Here is a 12538-nt window from a genome sequence, read left to right as displayed (position 1 = left end):
AGACATTGAAGATGAAAGAGAGAAAATAACATCCCGACAAAGGAAGAAGTTATCAAAGCAATAAAAAAATTGAAAGAAAACAAATATGATGGAGCAAATGGCATTTCTTTTACGCTTTTAAAATATGGCGCAAAAATCTTAGGTATAGTGTATACAGTTTTCTTCAGTCGTCTACAGTACAATTAGAGTATTTTTGCCCTACAATAGCCTTTCTTTCTTCATTTGTTCAGTAATAAGCTGTTTTTTCTGTGGACGCATTGCCCTTCTACCATTCTCCAAAACTCTTTTCCGAACAGTTGAGTCTCTTGGCTTGTTTTTCTTGGGTCCAATTTGCTCCTTCCAAGTAAAAATCTTTCATCGGCTGGTGTTGTTTTTCTCTTCCGCATTTTTCTAACCTTTTCATATCCATTGATCCCGTTTCTCGTTTACTCTTCGAAATCTTGCTTACTACCACCTGACTCTTCTCTTCTTCTTCAGTGCCTTATCCGGTCCGGATGTTGGCGATCATCAAGGCTATCATGGTTTTGTTGACTGCTCTGCGAAACAGCTCCGCTGAGGTCATCCCAAACCATTGTCGGAGATTTTTCAACCACGAGATACGACGGCGTTCCGGTCCTCTTCTGCCAAATACTTTACCCTGCATAACGAGTTGAAGAATTCGATATTTTTCTTCGTTCCGCATCACGTGGCCGAGGTACTCAAGCTTACGTTGTTTAATTAAATTAAGCACTTCTTTTTCCTTTGTCATGCGCTGTAGGACCTCAACGTTGGTGACATGGTCCACATAAGATATTTTTAGTATCCTTCTGTATATCCACATCTCGAAAGCTTCGATTCGTTTTTCAGTGGCTTGCGTCAGTGTCCAGGCTTCAACTCCATATAGCAACACTGGAAGAACGTAGCACCTCACTATCCGCATCTTGGTTCCCAAACTGAGATCACTGCAGCACAGCAAGGATCTCAACTTAATAAATGTAGACCGTGCCATTTCAATTCTGGATCGAATCTCTTGAGCGTAGTCCCATTGTACGTTGAGGGTAGTTCCGAGGTAAGTGAATCTGTCGCGTCTCTGGATCTCTTCGCTACCTGCAATTAGTGCTCCGGGATCTAAATTTATACGGCTGACAACCATGAATTTAGTTTTCTTAATATTAAGGTTCAGTCCGTATGTTACGCTCACAGTTCGCACTCGGTCTAGTAAGGCCTGCAGATCGTTTAGGCTGGTTGCTAGTAACACAGTGTCATCGGCGTAGCGGATATTATTGATGTATTCACCGTTAACTCGGATTCCCATGTCTAGGTTTGTGAGGGCTTCATTAAAAATCTCCTCAGAGTATATATTGAAAAGAGTCCACACCATAGCACACATCCTTGCCTTACTCCTCGCATGATCTTCACTTGGTAGGTCAGCTGGTCTTCGACCTTGACTTGAGCACGCTGGTTCCAGTATAAATTCATTATGATCCGAATGCCCTTCTCATCCAATCCTACTCTTTGTAGTGCGGTGACCATCTTCTGGTGCTGACAACGGTCAAATGCCTTGGCGTTTGACCTGACTCACTCCAAACATTCTTGCAGTTTCTCTTTGTGACATAGAAGTGTGTTCACTTAACGTGATAATCTTTTCTTGCTTCCTGGGCGTAATATCCATGATAAAATTAAACAAAACAAACTTACTAATTACCGAAAATAACACAAAATAGTTCAAAACAACACAAACTTAGTGGGACATGCCCTAAAACACCCTCAAATAAAAGGCAGAGAAAAGTAAGGTTATGTTTTCAATGCTTGGTCAGTCGTAAATGTGTGGACAGTGTTGCCAACTGTGAATATTGAAAAATGTCACAATAGATGTTGGGATACATTTTTACGATCGACTATCGTGATATTATAAAAACATAATAGGCAAATACCAGTGTGGGTTTTAAAAAAAAATACGCCGATAATGTCGATATCATTGCAATAAAAAAGGCGGACTTGGTCCAATTGTTCACGGCAGTGAAAGCAGCAGCAAAAAGAATGAGACTATACGTTAATACTAGTAAAACTAAGTATATGAAGGTGACAAATAATAAGCAAGTATCACAACCTGAAGGTTGTATCTAGAATAACAAATCAACCAGAATATTACAGTAAATGCAGAAATTAACAGACAAATATATCTGGCAAACGGAGCATATGTTGGATTAAAGATACTTTTAATACAAGCATAGTCACAAGAATAAAGAAAATGTGGATATACAGAACTCTTATTAATCCAGTCCTCACCTACGCGTCAGAAACGTGGACTTTCACAAAAAGCGATGAAGAACACTTACGCTGTTTTGAGTGTAAAATTAAATTCTCAGAAATATTTATAAAGGCATGCAAGAAAACGGAATATGACAAAGGCGCTAAAATTTTGAGCTTTACTGCCTTTATAATGAATCTGATATTACTAGATTCATTAAAATAAACAGACTGCGGTGGCTAGACTACATAGAGAAAATTAATATATGGAGCCACCGAAAAACATTTATAAAGAACTGATGGAGTGAAAAGAAAGAACTGATGGAGTGAGAAGAAGAGGCAGGCCCAGAGCACGATTTAAGGACCAAGTGGAGGAAGACTTAAGAGTGTTAAGAGTACATAATTTAAGGAGTGAGCTGTATATGAAGTAGTAAAAGAACGTAGAGTTACGGGGTTGCGATTACCATATTATTATTGCAAACTTAACCTGCTAATTAGCGCTGTATCCTCCATTTTATTGTCCTCGAATTTTGTCAGGCTGGCTGGTCATTATATTTTTATAAATATTTGCCCAAAACTGAGTTTCTGTTCGGAACAGTCCTATATAAAGACCGTTATAATCTTCTGCTATAAAAACTACTATCATACATTTCCAAATCGAGTATAATTAATCGACTGACGACTAGATTAACCCGGCACTACATATGTGGGGTTTCACAAACCCCAGCTCCCAAATATCGCTCTTAAAATAAATCAAACGCAGACTTATGCGCATGCACGTCCACCCCAATAGCTTCCCAAAAATGTCCGCACCATCGAATTCAGGCGTTACCTCAGTACATTGTAGGCAGTGAGTGATGTTACACGCGCCTGAAACGCTCTGGGGTGTGTCAAACCCCACCTATGTACTCGCGTTTGCAATTTTGACATTATAAGTAAGTTTTTATTTTTGACTTATTTGAATCTGTATATTCAATTGTTTAATTTTTTAGCTAAAATATCATGTCATACGAAGCGGAACAGAAAAAGCTTGAGTTTCTGACGGAGATTCAGTCATGGAAACATCAAAAACAGAACTTCAGAATGAGACGGAAAATAAAAGCACTGACGGACCTCCAAGAAACGAAGAAATGTATCTCGGAAAAGACGGAACACAATGGAACAAACTTGCTTCAAATAATAAACGGGTTCGAACAAGATCAGAGAACATTATTACTCATTTGCCGGGTGTGAAGCATTATGCAAAAAATGCTAAACGTGCTTTAGATTGTTAGCAATTGTTTTTTTACCGACAAATGATCGAAGACATAGTGCGCTGGACCAATCTCAAAATTCAACAAAAATCAATTGCATATCAAAATAAATGCATGGTGAAACCAACCAATGAATGTGAAATTAAAGCATTTATCGGACTTCTTTATTTAGCAGGTATGTTTCATTCTAATCGTCAGAATTTGAGAGACTTATGGCAAACAGATGGGACTGGTGTCGATATATTCCGCAATACGAAGTCTATAAATCATATGTGACGATAGATGAGAAGTTGGAGTCTTTTTGTGGAAGATGTGCTTTCAAACAGTACATGCCCAACAAGCCTGCAAAGTATGGGATCAAAGTGCAAGCCCTAGTTGATGCCCGTTCGTACTACGTTTTAAATTTGGAAGTGTTTGCAGGAAAACAGCCAGAAGGTCCCTACAGTGTTAGTAATTCCCCAATAGATATAGTAGAGAGGCTAATACAACCTATTTCTGGTTCCAACCGAAATGTGACCTTTGACGACTGGTACACTAGTTATGAATTAATGATAAAATTGCTGAACGAGCATAAACTTACGTCAGTAGGTACGCTGAGAAAGAACAAACGATGCATCCCAGCACAATTTTTGACAGTCCAGAACAGAGAACAAATGACTTCTTTATTTGGCTTTCAGAAAGATATTACACTTTTATCGCATGTGCCGAAAAAAAAAAAATAAAAACGTCCTACTGTTGTCCACCATGCACCATGATGGAGCTATTGATGAAGCAACTGGCGATAAAAATTTACCAGAAATAATAAGCTTCTACAACTTTACTAAAAGTGAAGTAGATGTAGTGAATGAACCGTCTGCATCATATAACGTATCTAGAAACTCACGGAGATGGCCTCTTACGATCGTGTTTTCTCTCTTGAATACAGCCGCCATAAATGCTTTGGTGGTACAGAGAAAACAATCAAGATTTCAAACTTGCCAGAAGATTGTTTATCAAAATGTTGGGCTTTGAATTGATCCAGGACCACATATCTGAAAGAAAAAAATTATCCAAGAATACCAAGGAGTATTCGTGAAAACATTGCACATTTTGGCCAAGATGCCCCTGCAGTGCCACCTGCCAAAATTCCAAAACTCATGGGAAGATGTTCAGTATGTCCAAGAAGCCGAGATCGGAAAACTAAATATTTCTGTTCAAACTGTGAATCATTACTGTGCCTGGAGCATGCTTTCATAAGTTGTCAAAATTGCATGAATTCAAATAGCGATTAATTTTTTTTCTTTCACTGTACAACCGGGCAGAGTTTTTCCTTGTATTATCTTACTATTAGATTTTCATTTACTATTGTATTTTTGATCATATGGTGTTTATATTTTTTGGTAAGATTGTTCAGTTAAGTTGTGGTTTTTGCTTATGGAGAATTGCCTATTATTAGTTTATTTTTAATTTCTTTTGAATAAAGGTGTTTTGATTATTTCTTTTTTGCTTAAATAGTCCTTAGATGATCACTTCAGACCATGAAATTAGAAAACATATAAAAAAACTGCCAGAAAAGATTCTGATTTTTTTAGAAATTGGTGTTTGTCACACCCCACATATGTACTAATGACAGAAAAATCCACGTATGTGACGTCGGGTTAATGATATAATTACAGAATAAAAATCAGTGAGTTTAGTTCAAATTTCTTGTTTTATAAATTGTATTTAAATTTTTTATTGGATAACTGCATTAAAAGTAAAAGTTTATACAATTTATACTATGTTTACGAATGTACACGGTGTTTTTAGTAGATGTGATATTATAAATAAAAACACAAAATTATTTGCATAATTTTTAAATGAGAAGGTTTTAATTTTTTTTTTGTTGCAGCGTTATAGAAGAACTGAATTTTAAACTGAACAAAAACAACAGTGAGACGAACAGTATACATAGCAATGTTAATAATAACTTCGAAACAGAAAGTAACTACAATAATCAGAGCATGTACAGTTACAGCAGTGGTGATTCCAAGAAGGATGATTCTTCCGTAACATACGCCACTCATGACACAACGTTCTTCGAGGATGAACCACTCTATCAGTTTTATGACGCTGCTGTATTTGACGTAAGTAATAAAGTTAATTACGTTCTAGGTACTAGCCATAAACGGAAGTTTCTTTGTTGTCGAAATAAAGGAATAATTTCAGCGCATGCAATGTAATTAAAAACAATAAGATTATCGGATTATCTAGTTATGGCAAATAACTCTTTGAAGGATTTAATTTTTTTTAATCAGTCAAGAGCTTACATACTTTTGTTTACGATTTATTGTTCTAAAAATGTTTTGCAAGTTTCTAGCTTTTATTCAAATAGCAAAGGCTGTTTAAGTCTAAATTTTTAAAGCAAACTGTTAACGTTTATTTATCGGGTTATATACTTCTGGCCGGTTTCACAATCACTTTTACAATACTTTTTTATGTACGTTAAAGAAGTTTTATTTAGCTATTATATCTTTCATTTCCTCGCATTTTTCATTCCTCCTAGCTCCTTTTTATTTCTCTTTATAGATATCTATATTCAACCTCATTTGATTTAACTATTATCAGTTGCTTCATTAAGATATTCATGCTTCATTTTAGATATATTGTGTCGTTACGTTTTTCTAGAAAAATAATTATACAGGGTGAGCAGATACAGATTATACAGCAAAACGGTAAAAGATTTTAAAAAAATTTTAAATTTATAGTTTGAAGGTTGATAAGGGCTACATTTTAAAATTATTTTGAAATATATAGGGCGTCCCAATAAAGTGCGGCGTATCAAAGTTATATTTTTTCTTATGGGACACCTTATATTTTATTACATTTTCTAATTGTCAGCAAAAAATTAGGTATAGTTTCATAAGACTTCCCTATACCTATTTACAGAGTGTTCTGAGTTATGTGGAATATTCTAAAAATGTAAAGCTTTAAACGAAGACTGATTCCTAACTTATTTAAAAAATTCTAATAAAATTGGTTATACCTCTAAATAGTTGGATATTGATTAAATGTATTTCATGATTAATTATTAAACATTTATTTACAGGGTGTTCAAAATTTGTAGTTTCATTATTGGATTATTCAATGTGTAATATAAGGCTTATTTTAAATGGAACACCCTGTATATTAATGAATTATTATATTAAAAAAATCTTCCGCTTTCGAATGATATATGGATGTCCTATAACTAGGAGTGATAGATTTTGCGTAATTTAAAATTTTCTTTTCGATTTCAAAATATTTATAGTTGTTACTCTTGATTTTTAAACCCATCATTTTGACATATTTGTTATAAATGAAACCAATGTAGTTGTAAACAAATGTGTATACTTTATACTTTTACTTGCTGATGCACAACGAATCAGAAAGAATTTTAATAAAACAAATAATACAGACTAAACCACAACTACATTATAAGCAAAAAAAAAATTTTTAAAGAAGACTCATTCTCGACTTATTTAAGTAATTATAACAAATTTTCTCTTACAGCGAAACAGTTGGATAATGGTTAAATTTATTCCATTATTAATTATTAAACATTTATTTACAGGGTGTTAAAAACTTATCAATTTTGGATTATTCGATATCTAATATGAGGCTTATTTTAAATGGAACACCATGGATATTAATTAATCGCAATGATTATGCTAAGAACTTTAACTTTTCTTAACGTAGGTTTTCTTTGCCAAAATTAATATCCCAACTGATATTTCCAACTTTTTATTTAACTAAACAAATTTACAATGCTATGTTATTTCCGCCATTATAACAACTTCTCTCTACAACCTTACTCCCCTTGTACATTGCCACTTGGGCGAGTCCATTAGTCTTACAGGTTGCAACTAAGTACACACTGTTGCAAGACACCTAAAATCCTATATTATACAAAATGAAAAGTCCCAAACACGTAATACTAAAAAAAGTTTCCTCTTTTGAACGGTATAAAGACGTCCTATACTTAAGTCTCATAGTTTTTGCGTAATTTACAATTATTTAAACTCTTCATCGGGATATTGATTTTAAAACAAAAGATATAGTTAGTTAATGTCATTGTATGACATTGTCATTTTCTGACATTACGGTCTGGTAATTGTCAAAATATAAACATTCGTGTGTAATATTTAACTTTCGTTGTTCCTAAAGATGAAGAATTACGCTATTCATGAAAGAGTTGACATGCTACTTTGCATTGGAGAATGTTTGGAAAATTGTCTCTTAGCTTCTAAAGTTTATGCTCAAAAGTATCCTGATAGAAGACACCCACACAAGGAAGTTTTTGAGAGATTGCTTAATAGATTCCGTGCTACTGGTAATGTTGCATACGAAAAGGTAAACAAAAATAAACCAGTTATTGGTGACAACGTTAACGAACTTAATGTCCTGCTTTCTGTTACGGAAAACCCAAATAATAGTACAAGAAAAATTTCGGGTGAATTAGAAATTAGTCAAACTAGTGTATGTAGAATACTTAAGACCAACCACTTTCATCCGTATCACATTCAACTTCACCAGCATTTGACAGAACAAGATTATGGTAACCGTTTAAATTTTTGTTTATGGACTTTAGATAAAGCTGGAGAAGATCCTGATTTTTTTAGAAATGTATTATTTACAGACGAATCGACTTTTCATAATAATGGTCTAGTAAATAGACATAATTTTCATTATTATGACCGTTGATTGAATTTATGACACAGAAAATAAACATTTATTTCGTACTGTTGATCGCCAACACCGATGGAGTGTTAATGTTTGGGGCGGCATTATGGGCGAGTACGTTATCGGCCCGTATTTTTTTGACGGACATCTCAATGGGACAAATTTCCTAAATTTTTTAAAACAAGATTTTTGGACACTGCTTGAGAACCTTCCACTTAGAACCTTCCTAACATTTCTCACGTAATGTTAGGAGTTACCTTAACAGAAAATTTACAAACAGATGGATAGGTAGAGGTGGTTCATATAATTGGCACCCTAGGTCACCAGGACTAACCAAGATGGATTTTTTTAAGTGGGGTTATATTAAAAATATTGTATATGCTACACCTCCTACTACTAGAGATGACATGAAATTAAGAATTACAAACGCGTTTGCTTCAATAACTCCTGCTATGTTAAATAATGTAAGTAAATGATTCGAAGATAGAATCGCTTGTTGTATTGCACAAGATGGCAAGCAATTTGAACATCTGTTACATACCTGAACATTTTTTAGTTGTACTAAGTTTTGGATTATGTCGTATTATTTATGTTCATTATTCATTTTGTATTATTTGTTTTATTAAAATTCTTTCTGCTTCGTTATGTATTTAATTGTTTTCAAAAAAAGAGTGTGTGCTCGTAAGTACGTAAGAAGTTATAGGTACATCTTATTATTATTATTATTATGAATTTAACAAAATACATATATTTTACAGTTTTATTTTTATTTAAATATTAAACTTATTTTAATACTTAAAATAATACAAAAAATTAAACATAACGATAATATCTACGTCATTTTTGAAAACTGTAACTTTTACGCAGTTGCCTTTCACTTGATGAATCGTAGAAAATCTAAAAAACATCAGATTTTCAACAAATTTTTTTTATTTTCTTTTCATCATATTTTAATACTAATTATCCTATTCCCAACGAATACAAATCCAAAGACATAAAAATTTTAGTTTATTTACAAAAAATGTATTTACAACTACACTGGTTTCGTTTATAACAATATGTCAATATGATGGGTTTAAAAATCGAAAGTAACAATTATAAATATTTAAAATCGATTTCCGTTTAACAAAATTTTAAATTATGGCAAAACTATTAGTCCTAGTTATAGGACATCCGTATATTATTCGAAAGAGAAACATTTTTTTAATTTAATAATTCATTAATATATAGGGTGTTCCATTTAAAATAAGCCTTATATTACACATTGAATAATCCAATAATGAAACTACAAATTTTAAACACCCGGTAAATAAATGTTTAATAATTAATCATGAAATACATTCAACCAATATCCAGCTATTTAGATGTATGAGTAATTTTATTAGAATTGCTTAAATAAATTAAGAATGAGTCCTCATTTAAAGTTTTACATTTTAAGAAAATTCGACATAACTCAGAACACTCTGTACATAGGTATAGGGAAGTCTTATGAAACTATACCTTATTTTTTGCAGACAATTAGAAAATCCAATAAAATACAGGGTGTTCCATAAGAAAAAATATAACTTTGATACGCCGCACTTTATTGTGACACCCTGTATATTTTAGAATAATTTTAAAATGTAGCCTTTATCAACCTACATACTATACATTTAAAAAATTTTCAAAATCTTTTACCGTTTCGCTGTAATCTTCCGTCCCGTTAGTGGTGACTCACCCTGTATAACGAAATTTTAGAAAAAATAAGTTTATTTATTGATTTGATTTTTATTCACATATGAACAATTTCAAAGCATTCAACACAAAATCCGAGTTGATCAGGACATTTTTCGCAGTGATATGTTTTCGGAGCATAAATGGAGCATTATGTTTTCGCAGTGACTAATTTTGTTTTCGGAGCATATTTTGCAACGCTTTCTCTTCGTTCGTCCCTTATTAACCATGGGAATTTTTGAAATACTATGTCTGGAATCAGGAATATTTATTGTTTTTCACACTTTGAAGGGCCCAGCATACTTTCCGCCAAATTTGAATAACGAAACTACCGCAGCAAAGAACTGGTAAAAATTTTTGACACTTCAAGTCCTCACTTACGCCCTGACATACTTTAAATAAAGTCGGCGTCGTACTAAGTAAAATATACCATCTTAAAAATCAACGGGTTACTGTCACCGATCGGAGTCATGCGCACCTAGCAAAGGACCAGTTTGACTCCGATCGGAGTCATGCGCAGCGAAAGTGTTAACCAGGGAATGCACTTTCTACCAATAGTCCTATTATCTTGTATTTTATCCTGTATTATCATCAGTTACACCAAATACTCATCTCTCATCATCGTCATCATCATCATCATCATCTTCTTCTTTCTCTTTGGCTCGACAATCCTCTGTAGATCTTAGCCTTTTCTAAGATTAGATGCCATTCTGTTCGCTTTCTGACCTGTAGTATCCCTAAGTTGGTCTCAACTCCATCTAACCACCTGATTCGCTGTAGGCATCTGCTTTTTCTTCCTATAGGTATTCCTGTCGTTAGCTTTTTAACAATGATGTTATCAGGCATTCGTATTATGTGTCCGGCCCATCTAAGTCGCTGTGTTTTTTCGAGATTAAATCTTTTGCGCCACTGAACTTGAGATCGTTTATAGCTCTAACAATTTTGCGAAGTATCTTAAGATCGAATATTCCCAAAAGTCTTTCATCCTTTTGCGTTCAAGAGTTCTTGTTTCCACCCCGTATGTGAGGACCGACCTCAGCAATGTTTTGTATATAATAATTTTGTATGTAATAATTATATTTTTTATACTAATGTTTCGGTAACCCTTCGGCTACGTTGGCATCTGGAACGCCACAATCATCTTCGCCATCCAAAAAGGAAAAGAAGGCAAAAAATCCACGGGCCAAATATTCTCATCCTGCAACGTCTGAAATCGTGAACAATGCTATCAAAGGGCTCAAGGAAAGAGGTGGTTCTTCTCTTCAAGCTATTAAGAAGTATATTGCTGCAAATTACAAAGTAGATGCGGAAAAAGTTGCACCGTTCATCAAAAAATATTTAAAAGCTGCAATTGCTACTGGATCGTTGGTGCAAACAAAAGGAAAAGGCGCATCAGGATCTTTTAAGTTAGTGTCTACCTCATCGTCGTCATTGTTATCAAGGTCACTGCTGTATTGTAGTTTTCTCATTTTATTAAATATGGATTTTGCTTGTCTAATTCTCATCACTATTTCTTGTGTATAGTCGTTGTCGTCGTTAACAATCGTACCCAGATATCTGTTTGTTAACTTTTTACAATAAAGTCAATTTAATTGGCAATATAATTTTAAAGCCATCTACTTGTCTGAATTGTCAATATGAATCAATCAGATAAAATTAAATTATTAGAAGAATTTTTCACTAAGTAACAAAAAACAAAATTTGTTTAATTTATTAATGTTTTGTATTTTGAGAAATCGAAACGTAAAAAATAAAAACTTTATTTAAAAATCCTTTATAAAACGTGTGTAATTATAGGTATATAAAGGGGTATATAAACGTATACAAAGGGGTAAAAAATAAACTTATTTTAAACTTAAATTGTGGCTTATTCCCATTAAAATGAATTGAAATGAAATTAAAATGAAAAAATCCCCCCATTTTTTATGAACTTTTCTTTGGGTAAACCGTAGAATAGAATATTTGTAGAATTATTTAGTAATCGTGCGTATAAAATATAAAACAACACTAAAAATGTTTTAACGGAGTATTTAAACCTTATAAAAGTCTGTTTTTTCGTATAAAATGTAAAAAGTAAAAGTAAAAAAGTATAAAATGGATTTAACATTTTCATTGTTCAAGCAATCTGTTTCAATTTGGCAATGTTCATAATTGAAAAAGCTTGTTCGCAGATATATGTTGACCCAAAAAGTCTTGCATACTTTAGTATATTATTCATTAATGTATTTTACGGATTTTTTCAATAAAATGGAAAACCTTTAAGTGACGTTTCCTATTAATATATATATATATATATATATATATATATATATATATATATATATATATATATATATATAGAAAAGAAATTTAATCTTTGCAGATAAGTTAAATAGTAAACTCTTAAATATTGGGGAAATCTGCAAGAAAGACTCTAATGAGTATCAATTGTTTCGCCGAACGTTTTCGCCAAAGAGAATTAATTTGGCTTCTTTAGGGCTGAAAAAGAATAAATTATAATTAGCTACCATATATTATCTATTAAAAACATTGATCTTACCGTAACTTAGAATTGTAGAGTTAGAATGTCAAAAAACTTAGCTAGTAACAATATAGTGTTGTTTTTTTGTTACTATGTGCAAAAAAAGTTTTTTTTTTAACGTTGGAAATGTATGGTAGCTTTG

The 12538-nt window shown here is 32.9% G+C and overlaps 1 protein-coding gene across 3 annotated transcripts in view; it reads left to right on the top strand.

Moving 5' to 3' along the window:
* Positions 1–12538, top strand: part of Exn (Ephexin) — a 131853-nt gene that overhangs the window by 86726 nt on the left and 32589 nt on the right. For all 3 annotated transcript variants that reach the window (XM_072535544.1, XM_072535545.1, XM_072535546.1), the window contains one exon: positions 5353–5587. In XM_072535544.1, the coding sequence (XP_072391645.1) occupies positions 5353–5587 (235 nt within the window). The remainder of the gene's footprint in view (positions 1–5352; positions 5588–12538) is intronic.

Source organism: Diabrotica undecimpunctata, chromosome 6, assembly GCF_040954645.1.
Source record: "Diabrotica undecimpunctata isolate CICGRU chromosome 6, icDiaUnde3, whole genome shotgun sequence".
Taxonomy (NCBI): Eukaryota; Metazoa; Arthropoda; class Insecta; order Coleoptera; family Chrysomelidae; genus Diabrotica; species Diabrotica undecimpunctata.
This window is presented reverse-complemented; position numbering and strand designations above follow the sequence as displayed.